Below are 17,351 nucleotides of genomic sequence, written 5' to 3'. Positions count from 1 at the left end.
GTTGCATACAGGTGATGATGGCAGGTCAAAGAGTGAGTTTATTCTCCGTCAATGTTTTACTTGAATACTTTTTCAGGGACTTGAAGATTACTCTGTCCAATAATACCGATATAGAATTGTACATATTCAAATTAAAATGCAAAAAAAACAAGGATTTAATTAAAAAATAAACATAATTAAAGCTGCTAGCAGCTGTGAGCGGGTCCTCGCTCCGGCATGTTTGGGGGTCGCCGGCGGGTCGACTGTTATGTAAATCCGATACCGTTTGTCACCTAACGCTGATTTCCTTTCGCCAGTAGGCGGCGCTTTGAATGCGAGGGAAAAAGGGCTTGTTGATATCCTCAGGCCGTGACTTTTAGAAAGCACGACAAGTTTGGGGCAGATTGGAGAAAGTCCAGTGGAGTTACAATAGCTTGTTTCATGTCTTTGGCCAGTAAGTGGCGCTATGACAATGTGAACATACGCATGCATCATGTTTCTCTACGTGAAGGGTAGACCAGGTCATGTAAATTGCATGTAAATCCGATGCCGGCTGATTTCCTTTCGCCAGTGGCGCTATGACAATTTGAACATACACTGTGCATCATGTTTCTCTATGTGAAGTGTAGACTACATCATGTAAATTACATGTAAATCGGATGCCTTTGGCTGATTTTGTTTGGCCAGTAGGTGGCGCTATGACAAGAAAAAAGTGTAAAGGTAATTTCGGCGAATGTAAAAATGTCTATTTAATAAATATTCAATAAAATATAAGTGTAAGTCCATAAACTGAATTGTATATATTCTATATTAAATTATACACTGATGGCACAGCGCTGTGTATTACATCTTCTTTTTAACCAAAAATGCTTTGCACTGGTCAGGGGGTACTAACCACTTCTATAGATGGTAGCTTCATCATATTTTGCAGAGGCCCAGAAGCTATCCAATACTTAATACATTGATATTTGTATACATTAATTCGCTTGTGGCAATTTGATTATAGACACATTTACCCAGCACGAGAGCATTATAAGCAAAAGGTTTAAGGTTTTAAAACTGGAACTCGACATCGGACCACACAGTTATTTATTTTTTTACCACAAATGAATACTAATAATAATAATTGCAATTGGGCTTGTGGGCCCCCTGGAGGTCTAGTGCCTCCGAGCTGATGCTCACTTCCAAATGAAATTATGTCATGTAATAATAACACACACAAAAACACACAATAAAACAAGACATAATTAACTCATTTAAATGTAATTTTAGTTGTACACTGTCAGTACTGTCATATTCCACTGACAGTGTTCGCCAGAGACCGAACCCTCCAGCCCTTTGTTGTTGTTCTCACGCTAATGTGCGAGATCCGTAGACCCAACTCAACTGCGCGGTCACATTCCGCCCCGACTTCCCCTCTGCCAGCGGCCTGGTGGTTGGAGATGAGTAGAAGATGTCGGTTTCGGGGCTAAAGGCCGAATTGAAGTTTTTGGAGTCCATTTTTGACCCAAACCACGAACGATTCAGAATAATAGACTGGAAACCCGACGAACTCAGTTGTCAATTCAACGTAACAGGAGAGAAGCCGCTGATCATTCACTGCAACATCACGGTGAGTCCAGGCCAGCTCTGCGCACGAGCTAAACCAGCCACTGACTATCGACTGAAACCAAACCATTCCGCGGAAGGTTCCGTGTTTACAAATGTACTGCGATTTAAGTGTTCGCTTTTATTTTCACGTCGTGTTTAAAGCCACCGAGATTTAATAAAAAAAATACCCAAAAAACCCAGTGGATTGAATTAAACAACCAAGCACTAGTGGTGAATTCACTTTGGAAAAAGTGAAGAAGAAGCCGAGGTTTAGAAAACGACGCTGCGGTAGCTTCTTGCTACCTCTGCCGCTAGCTGGGCTCGTTAGCTCCAAATATAACAGTTGCTGTTGGCGCTAACTTTCTAATTACTCAACTGAACCCTGTCTGGTTTAATGTAACGTTAACTTAGTCTAAAGGAGGCAGTTTCGCCACATCGTGGCTGTTTTAACGAATATATATTACATTTATAAGAACGCGTTTATCTCTACAGGCTCAGCGCTGACTGTCCCGTTTATATGACGTTATCTATTTAACGTTACATTGAGGCGGTTGGACGAAGTGTAGCTCCACTGTGGGTGTTTTGCCTTTTCAGTAAATAGACCGATCCCGATGGCGAACGTATATTAAAACTGTGACGTTAACGATTTCTTTATCAGGACACCAACACATTTATAAAGCGATCTAATGAGGACAATAACTAGTGGGCATTGTTTTGTAGTGAGCCTTAACTAAGACTGTGAGCGTAGCTCTAAATATATCATCATTACGTAGATTTTTTCAAATGTATTTCAACACGGTTTATCCACATTATTGCAAATAAATAAATAATCTTGAAACTGCTACAAAACGCATTAATTTCACCAGCAGAATGTGTCGGTGATGTCACGACCAAACCTGGGGCTCACTCTTTGTCATGGCACCTGTATTTGTCTGGTTCACTCTCAAACCATCCTGACGTCCTCACCACATCCTCCTCTCTTCCACACACGCAGTTACACTTCTGCTCGACAGACATGTTGAGACTCAAGCTGTGTCGGTCTTTGACTCAACTCAACGATGCCAGAGTACATTCAGTATTGCAATATGAATTTAAATAATAAGAAGTGGGTAAATCAGTCAGCCCCCCCCCCCCCCCCACCACACCTAGCTTTGGATGGTTCATGCTAGATCCCCCAAAAAGATATGGAGGTAGCAAAAATGTTGAATAGCGCTCACTTCAACATACAAGTCATTTTCAAAACACTCTGGTACACCTGGCTTGGCGCTTGACAATGCATACATCTCTGAAAACCAAACAATGAGGCCTCATGTCCGCCACAGTCAACACAAGGGAATTCAAATCAGATGAAATGGTTATTATTATTATTATTATACAGTACTTTAAACCCTATGTGACTAACATCATACTTATATACAACTGCCTTGATTTGTCAAATTACTTTTGTTGGTGAGTTGTAAACATGGGATTCTTCCCGATCTCTGGCAACCTTCCCATGTATAACAAGCCACTGCATCATACACTCCCAGAGTCATAACCAACCCATCTGTAACTTTATTCCTAAACATCACCATTGCTGTGTAACTAAGTGCAGTGTTTTTCCATTCTGGAAATACTCCCGCCCTAAAGCTGGCGAATCGTTTTGTTCAGTTTGTGTCTATGTGGACTAAGACGCTCTGTCTGAAATCATTCATAGCTTTGAAATACACTTTTATGTAGATTAGATATCCCTGGGCAACATTTAGTTTAGGTGGTTCTCTGTTAAGAGTTAATATAGAATCTGTAGACAATAAATCCATTCACAAACATGCATGACTTGCTAAATTTCCATTTCCCACTGTTGACTCTGTTGCAGGAATCTTATCCCTCAACGCCCCCAATATGGTTTGTTGACTCCGATGATCCCAGTCTGGCCGAAGTGTTGGAGCGCTTAGAGGATGTGAGAAAAGGCAGCACATTGGTAAGTTGGCTGATAAATGTCCAGCTTCAGAGAGGCCTGCCCTGAATGAGAATGTCAGTTGTGTTTATTGCTGTGAAAGTGGAAACTATTCGCAGTTAGCTTTTCGTAATTGATGTCTTGATGATTTCACCCGCAGCTCCTTCAGCAGTTGAAGCGCCTCATTTGTGATCTCTGTCGGCTTTACAACCTGCCACAACATCCAGATGTAGAAATGCTCGACCAGCCTCTTCCCGCTGGCCCGATTACCCAAGAGCGGAAGGTAGTCACTTGAAAAAAGAGTCAAATTCAATTGTGTTGCATTTTAAGACTTGATGTTTGTCAACTCACAACGTTTCTCATCACTGCAGCATGGGCCGTCAGATGAGGTGACATCTGAAGAGGAAGAAGAGGAAGAAATGGGAGAGGTACCTATGTGTATTAATTATATTCTCCGTAGCTGAAAGGTCCCCTTTGTTTTACACAGTGTTTCTAAACATAATGAATACACTGACAGCAGGACATTGACCTGGACCAAGACCTGGACCATTACGACATGAAAGAAGAGGAGCCAGTTGATGGGAAAAAGTCAGAAGATGACGGGATAGAGAAAGAAAATCTGGCCATCTTGGAGAAGATTCGTAAAAACCAGAGACAGGATCACTTGAATGTAAGCGCTCATTGAGGACTTGTTTTTCTTTATTATGGTTTGGTGACTGTAATGTAACACGTTCTGTTCGCTGAGAAGGCGGAAACACTACTTTCTAGCGTGAGCCCAAATAATGTTCACAAACTGTAACTACGACCTGAAAAGGTCGTGAGGAGCATAAGACAGGAAATGTTGCTCAAATTCCTGCTTCATGAATCACTGCTCTGTAATAATAAAAAGAACGAGGAGATATGAAAGGTTTAATAATTCCATTTATATCAAGTTTAGCAAATCTGGATCAACAGTAACACCGTCTAAAATGCAGCCTCATCATTCCTTTCACTGCTGACACTGTGTGGCTACTGCCGCAAAAGATAGAAGATACCAGAGAGAAAACAAAAACACAAGGCAATAGTTGGTTAAAGGATCTGAACTTATTCAAACTGCTGAATTTATTCAGATTCTATAAAGGTCAACATCTTAAAATAACTGTTGTCATTACTACATTGGAAACCCCTCATGATCAAAGGTTTCTCTTATGGGCTCATAGATGAAGAGTTTAGTAACTTGTAACACTTTTTTTTTTTCACTCTAGTGGTTCTTTCAAATGTTGAAAATTGTCGATTGACAGAAATGTACAGGACTTCCACCTCTGGATGTCTGATTGCCCAGATGTCGCCCAGCCCAGCTTTACAGTAGACTGCATATTTGTCCACGTGTCTTTGTGGTTTACCGCTGCATTGTGTGTTGCAGGGTGCAGTGTCTGGCTCTGTGCAAGCCTCAGACCGCCTAATGAAGGAACTCAGGGAGATCTACAGATCACAGAGTTACAAGACAGGTGACTGCAATGACTCATTTCCGCACAGTGGTGACTTGTAATGTTTGAGCAGATCGAAGTAACGCTCTGTCTTTGTGTCGTGTGTTTCACAGGTATTTATTCATGTGAACTAGTCAGTGACAGCCTTTATGAATGGCATGTCAAGTTAAGGATGTAAGTTCCCACATTTATTTGCTTTTACATTTTCAAATATTTAATTGTTTATTGTTTTCTGTTTGATTTGACTTGTTGTTCTGTATTACAGGGTAGACCCAGATAGTCCATTACATAGTGACTTGCAGGTCCTAAAAGAAAAAGAAGGAGTGGACTACATTCTGCTCGATTTCTCTTATAAAGTGAGTCCTGTAATAATATTTGTCAATTGTTTTATTCTGGAAAAGCATTTTCTCGAGACTAAAGGTTTGTTTGTTTTTCTTCACGACAGGATAATTTTCCTTTTGACCCACCTTTTGTCCGGGTTGTCTCACCTGTGCTCTCTGGAGGGTGAGTGTGCTGTGATCTCCCCCCGTTTGCAAATGAAATGCTCTGATGAAAGTTCAATCACTGGGATAATTTGGGGGGAATTTTTACACTTTGTTGGGAGAGATTTACATTGTGGATGAAATAACAATAAGCAAATGTTTCACATAGTGTGTTGTGCTGGCATCTGTTGCAGATGTGTTGATAGTGTGCTTTGCTTGCTTACAACCGAAAGTCAGATCCTTTGATGGATCTCTTTATGCTTTTAGGCCCAGTGTGAACTTTATTTTATGTAATGTTACTACTGCGTAGTACAGCCTGTGTGGTTTGCTTATGACGGGCTGAAAATTACATAAACTAATCCTTCATGCACAGATTCTGTAAAGGTTCTGATCATAGGTGTAAACAAATAGGTCTGAAAATTACTGGTTGAATTTCTTGGTACTTTCAAAAGTTGAATTCACAACTGGTTCCAGATTTAAAGGATTATCTCATTTTATTTTATTTAAATCACCTCTTTGCGAAAATGGCAAATCAAGATATTGTGAACTCAATTTGAAGCACAACAAATTTGCAAAAAGTCAAGTGAACACTTCAAATGAAGGAATGTGCTTTTGTGTATATCTGGCAACGCTCAGCCTTTTATACAGAATTTTTATTTTTCGTTACAGTTATGTTCTAGGAGGAGGGGCCTTGTGCATGGAGCTTCTGACAAAACAGGTTTGTAAATTAGTTTGATACATGGTATCACAAAATGTTCCTCAACTTATAACAGCATGATTAATGTTTTTTTGTGTGTGTTTTCAGGGCTGGAGCAGTGCCTATTCCATAGAATCTGTCATTATGCAGATAAATGCAACTTTGGTGAAAGGAAAAGCCAGGGTGCAGTTTGGAGCCAATAAGGTAACTGATGTCATTAGTCTGGTCTCAGACTGTTTTAAGGTTCTCTCTCCAATATTCAGAGCATGAATATGTCCTCAAACAGCCATCGACGATGCAAAGATGTAGTTGAGTAATGTGTAAAGCAGAGAATGAAGTCGTTGTGATCTGAGCTTCTCCTTTGCTTCTTTTACATCGCCAGGCTGGCCACGCATGTGTTTAGTGCATGTTAGTGCACGTGAGCGTGCCCCACTAGTTAGCTCAAGGCTAGTCAGCAAAGCACAGAGAAGCTCACATTACAACATCCACAAGGGAGCGACTTCATTCTCTGCTCAGGTAGACATATTACCATATATCTTTACATTGCAAATAGTGGTTTGCTGCTATATTTTTGCCTTTAATGTCATATAGAGAACTTTTCAGGTTTGACCACCTCTAAAGTCGAAAGTGTTTACAGCTGTTTCCAATGGCCACACAGCAAAAAGCCAGTGAGAGGCGATGAATACTAAGACACACTTCAGGTTTCTCATTTATGGTTTTAATTATGTTGCACACGGTTACATATTATGACAAGTAGTATTCCCAAAGAAAGGGTGGTAGGGGGTTTCAGGCACTGTACGATGATCAAACCAGTGGTACATTTGAAGCATACTAAGACCTAAGAGAGAGAGAATTATATTTTAGTTTTAGTTTTTTCGTTGAGTTTTTAGATGTTTATACAGTTCCTACTGCATAGCAAGCAATTTCTGTGCACCTAACAAAACATTGATTGTTTTTTCAGAACCAGTACAATCTTGCCAGAGCACAACAGTCGTACAAATCCCTTGTGCAGATTCATGAAAAGAATGGTGAGTAAATGTTGCTGAATGGTTGGGCCTCAGTAGAAACACAGTGGTTTGGATCCATTGGCAAAGGGGTTTGCAGGGGTTCTTACGATCATGGAAAACCTGGAAGAGTCATGGAATTTTAAAATGGTTATTTCCAGGCCTGGAAAAGTCCTTGAAAAAAATAAAATCCCAAAAGTTTTGGAAAAGTCATGGAAATGTGTTATATTCATGTGTTCATGTCGTTCATTTACGCTGAGTTTGAAATAATTAATATGCTTTTAGAAGAAAGACGCTCAAAATATAAGCAGGCATACATACAGGCATCTATATACATGTTTGTCAAACTATTGTCACTCATTCATTTGTGTAATTTAAGGTATACTGTATGCTGTGGATTTATCATTGTTTGTTTAAATACTAAATTTTCGCACTTTTTCATGTTTACACCGAGAGACCTGGGTTTGTCTTTCTGTTTTCACAGGCTGGTACACGCCACCTAAAGAGGATGGATAAGGAGCCACTACCACTATGCACTGGGAACACGTCTTTGGGTCAAAGTATCTTGTTTTTTTTGGAATATTTCCCCCCCTCCTGACTTAACTGGGAATTTAGCACCTTCCTGGCAAAAAAGCGTCTTGTTGGCTCATCTAACAAGTATTCCTTCAGCCCGGTGCAGCAATGACTTTATTCTGGTGTCACTTTGCTTCTCCCCTCAGTATTTTAGTCAAGTGGATGACATGAGGATATCACTGGTCCTCTATTCTAAATATGCTCATTTGTCTTAAAAAAAAACATTTCTCCCTTTTAATTTTGGGGAAATGCTTTTTCTTTAGCTGCTTTGACAAAGTGAGCTTTACAAACAGTCAGTTACCCCTGAAGCTCCTTATGTGGCACCTCCCTGCACCTGTTTTTATTGGCCACATTATTCCCTTTATTTTCTTTTGCAAACTAACTGGTACAGAAATGCAAATATAGAAATATTATTCAGCTATTGTTTTTATTATTTGAGCGACCTAGACAATAAATAAATTTCATATTTTGGAAGCTTATCTTAAAATTGAGATAAACTACCACTCGGTGTCTTTTAGCTCTTACTTTTTAAAATATGTGAAGAATATTGGGCCAAGCGGAATCAAAATGCTGGGATGATGAAATAAGATTAACTGTTGTCTGTGAACAAATCCACCAATAGTTGATAATAAAACAGGGCCAATACACATGAATTATCTCAGAATCTATGTTCACTAGCTGATGATACAATGACCCTTAAGGTATCATTTTAGAGGTTTTAACAGATCTGAAGAGCATTTTTTTGCCTCATTTCTGTTAATACAACAGCCCGCAAGCGTTCAGTTTGGTTATTGGTCTTTTTATTGATTAAAGCTGCAGGGGTTGATGACTAGTTTGATGCTGAAAATGAAGCTCTGCGTGTAAAGCTGTGTGTAAGCAGCGTATTGCATCGGGGCCTTGTCGGAACCGCTGTTTTAAAAGATAGTTGGATTCTCAGCAGAATCGCAATGAGATTGGCTTTACAGAAGGAATAAATTAAACGTGTTTGGATGTGTTTGGATTTTCTTCCATAATATTGCTCAATTTAGCAGCAAATTTGTTTTTCATATCTTCCTGACATGGATTGTAGTGCTTTGCCCCTGCCCAGTTTAGATTTTAAAACTGCTTCCCTGTTACATGACGTCACATGCAGCTGTTTTCTCCGTCAACAGTTAAACATCCACCATTTGCAGGGCTTCCTTTGCCACAACAATGTACCATAAATATAATTCAGTGTCACTTTTCGTGTGTACCAAGACGTTCAGAACTGAACTGAAACTCTTATGATATTGTTTCAACTTTGACCATGCAATATACCGTAGTACTTCATCACTACTACTGTTCCCCGAACTGCAGGACACACACTGTATCGATCAATCTGTCAGCTCTTTTGCAGTTTATTTGTTAACACTGTCTGCAAAAAGTATGTTTGAATGGCAACTCAGGTAACAAACAATACTTTGGAGGGGAATCAGTACATGTTGAGTTTGTGATTATTTCCTTGGATTAATCCAGCCTCTGTACCGCTGACGTTTAGGCTTAAACACACACTGATCTGATGTCAAAAACAGATGAGCTTTACAATAACATGGGTCATGTGTTTCTTTTCATTCAAGCAATGTGAGAGGAAGGACTTTTGCAGAAAGATGCCATTTTAACAGGCTTGCCATAGCATAAGGACCACCCCATGTGATGGCTCAATAATTTCCCACTGTATTATTTAATGCTTTGTTTTAAGTAGATTTGATCTCAACGTCCGATCTTTAAATATTCCTGAGTTAAAAAAACATTTGCACAACTGGCAACAACGTGCCTGTAGAGGTCAATTAAACAACGAACACATTCTGAGCTAAATATTTTAATCAGGAGAAATTATTGTTTTTTTTTCTCAGCACACATCCTGTTGTTACATGTCTGATAAAGCTGAGCGGGGTCTCAGTAACAAGAGGTTTCCTCATCTAAAGGGCCCGTGTTTGTCTTGCCAAGACTCCCGTCAGAGCGGACATTAAGAGACAATTCACAGTTTCATTGTCGTGACGTGGTGAATATACTTGCACGCTTATCAAACTGGACTGTGTTTGACATTCATTTATCTCAACTACCGATTAATTTTCTGGCACCAACGAAACACGATCAAGTCTGGCACCGTTGGCTCACTTTGGTTTTCTTTTCTTTCTCATTTTCCATTTGAAGACATTTTGACCATGTACAGTAATTTGTAAACTTGCATCAAGTTTATGAATAAAGAATTTTAAGATTATTGCTGTTTTACTGGTTTCCCTGTGTATTTTTTTCCACTGTTGCTTAATGGATTGCAGATGTATTTGGCTGATGTTGATATTTTATTTAATGAATAAAATAATTTACTCCTGACACAACATACTGATTTGATTTTGTATAAAAGTGTTGTTTTCTGTCTGACAGCTTTGCAAATCTGCATCAAATACTTGTATTGGTCTTTTGTATGTACAGTGAAGGATGACAAAGCATAAGAAACTATTTCCATTGAAGCACCTCGAATTTAAATCAATAGGCTATCAAATAATTTGAATATAGTTGCAATTAGATAAACTTCCAACTCTACAAACCCTAGAATTAAAAAAATATAGATAATACATATAATATATTATATCCAGTCATTAACCAGTTGTTATATTCAAATAAATGTATATATCATTTTTGGTTTTTAATTTTGTTATTAGTAACCAGCAATGTCTTCCACATGGTCAAAGTAGTATTCGTATCCTTATGAGAATTGGTACTAGAACAACAATGGACAAATACTCCATTACAATTACATCCTGCCAAATTTTGCTCAAGTAAAGTGTATATTAATACAACGTTTATATATATATAACGCATGTTCGTATGATATCTTACAAAAAGTTACTCCACGCTTTTTGTTCGTTTTCCCACAAAAGTCCAGCAACACCTGTCTTATTTATATATGAAGCAGAAGTCGTGTCCATCCTCAACTTGGTGAAATGCATGAAGTAAGTCAAACTACAACATGCAACATGTCCATTTTGAGGGGAAACGTCTTTTGAATTATATATAAATCAGTATTCATCAAGAGCATGAGACACTCGGTTCAGTCGCTCAAACTAAATCAGATTTTCTGTCAGTTTTAACCAAAGGCACAATAAATAATTCAAATGTGGTTGGAGGGCAGATGAAGCTTAGGAAATGTTTTAGGATAAAAGGGTTATATACTTTAGCTGTATGCTGTAATCTGTTAATGTGTTAAGCTTTTTGGCGGGTTTTTATTGTTTTAAGTTTGTTTGTTTTTATTCACGAAAAGATAAAAAATCACCTAATATGGAGATTTATGTTCCCTCAACATCTACAGCAATCTACAAACTCTTCAAATAACAAAACAGGATGCAACAATAACTGTTTAATATCTATTAAGGTAAAACCAAATAATACAAAAGTAATACACAAAACTGTATTCCTCATTTACTTCACTCTTGGAGACACAGCCTCCTCAAACCTTCCATTCAACTAATTACAACATGTTTCTATTGAATGTGTTTATCCATGGCAAATATTTACTTCACCTCAAGTGATCATATATTTATATCTAGTTATGATATAGTACATGATAATACATATCAAACAACATACAGTACATGAGGGAACATGGGGGAATTAATGGGAAATGGCTTTCAGAAGCGTTGATACAGCAGCATGAAATGCAGAGTATTAGTAGCTCCTGCTGCATGTTAACTATACAGCTGTAGTTTACATAATCACATAAGATGTATGTACATATGACAACAACAAAAAAGTTTAGACTGATCCCAAATTCACCGTGATAACTCTTTTTGTCTTTGTGCAGACTTCACACTTAGTGTATAGAACTGATCAGCTAAACTTTGTGCATTTGCTAACAGACGAGCATGTGGACGATAAGGTTTTTAGGGTTATACTTCATAACTAATGTGTGTGCATCTGCTGGTGAAAATGTTATCTGTTTATTAAATTATTGTCCATTAGTGTCCAACTTGAAAACAGGTCAATTTCTCAAGTCCTACCAGCTGTTATGGTCATTACTATTCACGTCTATACTTAAAGCCTGCACAACAGGACCCCACTTGATCCTAATAAGATTACTATTTCACATATTTATGTTTAGTTTGCACTGATAACCAGTAACCCAGTGCAAAACATTATCAAATTGTTCTTTTGATTTGTAAAAAAAAATAAACAAATTAAAAATCTGTTACCCACAGCCATGGAAAGACACAGAGTACATGTGCTTCAAACTCATTCTCACATCATCCAAAATACACACAAAAATAATAGATTGGTACAAAAAAACAAGAACTAAAAAGCAAAACAACAGCCTATTGAATACCACATCATCACAATCAGACAAGACAACTCACAGCTTTTGAAGTGACGAGCATTCAGACACAAATCTTCACATCTGTTTCAAGTCTAATACTGTATTACTGTAATAACCATCTACTGAATCTTGAGGACGTTTTTAAAGAAGACTTGAGTGACACTGAAATCCATTAGACACTGTCTCTGACTGAACGGTGACACACAAATATTCTGTCTTTCAATTTCTCTTCATAAAGAAATAATTGGCTTGGATTTTATATTTCCTTTTATATAAATATCATATCACACCTAATCATAGAATAACACCAACAGCCACGAAATGACACACTAAGGCCTGAAATCCAGAGCTTCAGGAACAAGTAGTCATTAAGCATTTACATGTAGGGGGAAGTGGGAGAATTTGCCTAAGGGGTGAAAACATCCATCACTTCATACAATGCAATGACCACCTACAACAATGATTATTAATATTTACGGCATGTCCAACCTGCAAGTGTTTTGGTTTTCTTTCACTTCTAACCTGTACTACGTCGATTTGGAATGTTTTATCCAATGAACTGAAATCCTAAATACTGCATGTGCTTCACTTTAACATGTAATAAAATTTCATTTCACTGAAATCAACCTGCTAAACACATAACCAGTGCATAATGACAAAACCAAACACACAGAATGGTTGAATAAAGGTGATTGAAAGGAGACAAATACCCGCCATGTTGAGACTTTGAGGGCTTTACAGGTAGAATTTAAAACCAGCTCTCACATCTTTCCTGAGAATGTAGAATATATGGTAAATTGAACTGAGAGGTTCACTGATGCAACTTGTCATCAGGGAAGCAAACAACAACCAGGTCACAAAAAACATGAACTGTAAGAGATTTTTTTAAAGATTCAAAAGTTGGGGAAAGACCTACTCGATAAAAGAAGCTAATTCTGGTGTCAACATTTTGGCCACATTCAACTTTTTCTTTTTCAACAAAAAAGAAACAAAGTTGACATACAAAGTAAGAGAATGATTGGCCAGTATTAAAAGAATAATATGCTCCCAAATTACTTAAGGTATAATTGTACCCTAAACTTAAAGGATTTGTTTGACATAGAAAGCAAAGAAATGTATTTCCCAAATTGTTGGCCCATGCCTTTAATGACACACGTCAGCTGAGTATTAAGCCGTTACAGTGCATCAACTGAGGATGGCGAATATTTAGTGACCTTCAAGGCTAATGAAAATAAACACTCTTAACCATATAGCTACTACAGTACATGAAAAATAGATAAAACGTAGTCAAAAGATGTTTTAAAAGTGTGACACAGGCAGAGGCAGAGAGGTCGCTCTGGGATGACCACAGATGATCCTACCTGAATAAACTGATGAAGCTCAGGGGATTGTTTTTAGCTATATTTAGTGTCTCCATTGGAAAGCAACACACACACTCACCAGCTGAAATTGAGCAGCATAAGTGAAGAAAATATAAAAAAAACTACAGCGTTTTAATAGCTGGCTGTGGATTTAAATGTGAAGTGACTTAAATTAACTCCATGTATGTCAGAATTCAATAAGAGTACACTTCCACCAAAAACATGACTTTTCTCTACATTGTTCTGGTTGAATTCAGCGTGTACAGTGTTATAATGAAGGGCACCTAATTCAGAATTGTGTTCTTAATTGATCCTTTTTTATCTCTCCCACTCGGCAGCCTGGCCCCCTCTTCTGCCCTACATTGGTTCGTCGTAGTTGTAGGTGGGAGCTGCTGAGTACTGGTTCTGGTTCTGGTTCTGCTGCATGGCTCCCTGCGCGGCTCCCATGGCCGCCTGCTGAGCAGCCTGCTGGACGTGGGGGTTCTTCCAAGCCCCGGTGGTCCACTCCTCCTGGGCCTTACCCATACTGCCACCACTGCCACGGTATAAGTTATGAACCTGCGAAAGAAGTTGTTATTCAGAAAGACATTTTCAGGGGGAAAAAACTCTCTCTGGTATTAACGTCTAGCTGAAATTCAGGACTGTAAGTTGATTTGGTGCAATTTCTGTGCCGGGTGACAGACATTGTCAGCCATAGCTTGGTCCAATCACTCTATACTTTAGACTGCATAGATCATGTTGTGTCCATGTGATATGGGTTGGATGGGATAGATTCCCATGTTAATGACTTGCAAGCATGCTAACATTAGCAAGCTAGATTCATTAGCTTTTACTTAACAAGTTGAAGCTAGGTAGCCTAGTTTGCTAGCTTTGAGCAGGATACAAACTTAACTGCATGATGGGTTCATAACCGACGCTATGTGGGCTGAAAAATATGGGGAAATGTTCTGTATTAGGGGATGTAGGCTACAAGTCTATGACACATTGTTCTATTGCATCCGAAATTCCATCCTAACATATATTTAGTACGCTGAAACAGATTTTAACTTCAACCTTCATAACAGATAATGGCGGACTGCTCTGTAACATCTCAAATGTTTGCTTTAAGAAGTAGAAATGTATAAGTCACCTTTGTGAGGGCGATGAAGGAGAGTACGGCCACCGCAGTAAACATGATGGTGGGAATCAGCATGACCACAGCTGATCCAATGTTGGTGCTGAAGAAGGTGATGGTCGCCAGCCAGCCACTGATGGGAACAACAAGAGAGTTAGGAACATCTCACACCAAAGCCAATGGCACTCATGACTGATATGACAATGTAAAATTGTTTGAAAATATGTGTAATCGATGCTTTTAAGGCCGAGGTTTTTTAACTATGCAGCGCGCCTGGGCTAGTTCAAGAGGGTAACAGAGGGAGACATTTGAAAAAAACAATGCATGATGTGAAAGTGACAGGAGCATGCTGGTGCAGTTAAGGTACTTTAAAACCCTTAGCGCCAAAACTCCCACTCCTCACACTCAAGAGTCATAACTCAGTTCAATCTGAACACTCAGATATGATGGATGTGTATTTAGATTTTCAGTGTGATTTACGTTTCCCGGGGAGAGCTTTATCTCTCCCTCGAAAAATAAACCTGCAAAAACCTGCTTAGAGATCATAGCAAAAATATATATTGTATATTATATTGTAACAAAGTAATGAGTTAATGGTCTGTACATCCATGGGGACATTGCCCACAGGGACTGCTAATAGCTAGTTCTGCATACTTGTATTGGGGCCAATTTGCCAAATTGTGAACAAATGTAGGGTCTCAATATTGTTAAAGGACCACTGTGTAAACTACCTGTATGTAAACCAGACTGGCCTGGCAGACAACAGTAACCCTGTAGACTAACCTATTTTCTGATTGAAAAAATATCAATATTTGTGCTACAAACTCTTCATTTTGGTACAGATGGAGTGACACATTTTAAGGAAAATAAATACAAAAATATGTGGAGAAACATAACCAACATTGATGCTTACATACAGACCATGAGGTCACTGAATGGTATAAAAGGGAATATTGTGCTCGGGTCTTTGCACTCACTTAATCTCAATCCAACTGAACACAGATTTTAAAGGAAGTGTGTTAGACGGCGCTTTCCACCACCACGATCGAAAATCCAAATATATTTTTGAAGAATGGCTTTTATTTGTCACCCATCTGTATTTACGCTTCATATCAAACATATCAGTGTTTGTCAAAGCTCTTACCACACTCCCCAGCCTGGAATGCCAACAGTCTGGATTATACTGATCACCACCTGCGCCATAAAGACGAAGAAGAAAGCCATGAAGTTGAAAGAGCTGTCGGTCCTGCATAGAGAGAATGATAAACGTCAGAACTGATGTGATCCAGCGGAACAGCGGGTAAAATATATTTAGTAAGCTCAACGTGGAAGCCAGCTCACTTGAAGGCCTTGTAGATGGGCCTGAACCAACACACGTAGGAACAGGGGGTGAAGAGGAGGAGCCACAGGATGGCCATGCCGAAGTTGGTCGCTCCACCACCTCCACACATCCACGCCAGACAGCCAATCAGATTAACAGCCAGTGTGGCGCTATTCACTGTCAACATCACAGAGAAGGAGCGAGGATGAACAAAACAAGACAGACTGAAGAATAAAGCCTCCAGAGTGAATATCCCACAGGCTGCATTACTCATAATTCAGCAAGACTGACTCACTATGAATCTCAGCAACTACTCAACACCAGAAGTTCAGTTCTATAATAAAGCTATAATGAAGCACACACAGAACACAGTTTCTACTCTACAAGCACCAAACATTTTGTGGAAACTAATCTACTTTTTCATCAGACTTACATTCCTGTTTTCAAATGGCAGAACCTATGTGGTGGTGAAAAAGATACCATGATGCTCACATGAATACATTTTGACACATTACTAAACTGTTCTCACTCAGAGCTGTAAATATTGTGTATTTTTTATTTGTATTGATCTGCCAATTATTTTCGTAATAATAGATAAGTTGTTTAGTCTATGTAGTGACAAAGAATTGTGACATAAAGTTGCCCGGGGCCTGAGTTGTCTTCAAATATCTTGTTCGTTTTCCAACTGAACCGTAAAGATATTCAATCTTCAGTGATTTTCAACAAAGAAAAATAACAAATTATCAAATTTAAGAAACTGGAGCCAGAGAAATATGCCATTTTGCTTGAAAAGTACCTCAAACTAGTAATCGATCAACTTGATTAAATTCCACCGGTGCTCCAGTTTTAGATTTGTAAAGATTTTGTTTGTCAAAAGAAAGAGCAAAAAAAAGCAAATGTGTAAAACTAACTTTGACACAATTGTTCAATCCATGCATAAAAATGCACTGGATAACGTAAATACATATTCTCTGTGACAATGAATGAGACTGGTCAATCTGGTCTCAGAGCCATACTGGAGTGTCCATGATGTTTGGCTCTTGTGATGTTTTGGGTGAAACAAAAGTGAACCGGCATAAAAACACAGAAGCCGTGGAAAAGGTTAACAGTTTATACTGCGATACCAGCAACACACGTGCAACTTAAGTTGTGGGAAAATATGTTGTACATGCAATACTGTACTGCACAGTCAACACAAACTTGTACTGCAGGTACACTCACAGATCCAGAGGTAGTAGAGCCTCTTGCACATGGTGCGATGCTGGTCTGGGATCTCATTGAAGTCTTGGTAAAAACATGGCTTGAGGGGGATGAATCGAGGCAGGGGAGGGAAGTTGTTTTCTAGGACACAAAGACACAGTTCAACACAGCCTCCCACACACCAAATTCATAAAGAAATCAAGACAGCTGCATGAAGGATTACACATTTATAAATGGGTTGTTTTTGTGTGTAGACTCACATGCACACTACAACTGAGAGGAAAAGCTTACCTGCCAT

The 17,351-nt window shown here is 38.8% G+C and overlaps 2 protein-coding genes across 2 annotated transcripts; one reads left to right on the top strand and one right to left on the bottom strand.

Annotated features, from left to right (window-relative positions):
• Positions 1 to 1,409: 1,409 nt before the first annotated feature.
• LOC306742017 (ubiquitin-conjugating enzyme E2 Q2-like) lies at positions 1,410 to 9,966 on the top strand. The gene is made up of 13 exons (XM_079224358.1): positions 1,410 to 1,591; positions 3,425 to 3,529; positions 3,666 to 3,788; positions 3,877 to 3,933; positions 4,023 to 4,175; positions 4,908 to 4,992; positions 5,085 to 5,145; positions 5,237 to 5,327; positions 5,417 to 5,475; positions 6,123 to 6,171; positions 6,259 to 6,354; positions 7,112 to 7,178; positions 7,639 to 9,966. The coding sequence occupies exons 1-13, from the start codon at positions 1,433 to 1,435 to the stop codon at positions 7,668 to 7,670; spliced, it is 1,137 nt and encodes a 378-aa protein (XP_079080484.1). The 5' UTR covers positions 1,410 to 1,432; the 3' UTR covers positions 7,671 to 9,966.
• Positions 9,967 to 13,775: 3,809 nt separating this feature from the next.
• scamp5a (secretory carrier membrane protein 5a) lies at positions 13,776 to 17,351 on the bottom strand (the record flags this gene model as incomplete). Its single annotated transcript, XM_079223359.1, has 6 exons — positions 13,776 to 13,976; positions 14,548 to 14,665; positions 15,677 to 15,778; positions 15,874 to 16,030; positions 17,075 to 17,194; positions 17,345 to 17,351. 6 exons carry the CDS (start codon positions 17,349 to 17,351, stop codon positions 13,776 to 13,778), a joined length of 705 nt encoding a protein of 234 aa, XP_079079485.1.

Source organism: Taurulus bubalis, assembly GCF_910589615.1.
Source record: "Taurulus bubalis genome assembly, chromosome: 9".
NCBI classification, from domain to species: Eukaryota; Metazoa; Chordata; class Actinopteri; order Perciformes; family Cottidae; genus Taurulus; species Taurulus bubalis.
This window is presented reverse-complemented; position numbering and strand designations above follow the sequence as displayed.

Excerpts from the sequence above, each read along its gene's own strand:
- LOC306742017 (XM_079224358.1), top strand. The coding sequence starts at position 1,433 with ATGTCGGTTTCGGGGCTAAAGGCCGAATTGAAGTTTTTGGAGTCCATT. Across the intron at positions 3,934-4,022 it reads AAGAGGAAGAAATGGGAGAG|CAGGACATTGACCTGGACCA; the intron begins GTACCTATGTGT and ends ATACACTGACAG. Across the intron at positions 4,993-5,084 it reads ATCACAGAGTTACAAGACAG|GTATTTATTCATGTGAACTA; the intron begins GTGACTGCAATG and ends TGTGTTTCACAG.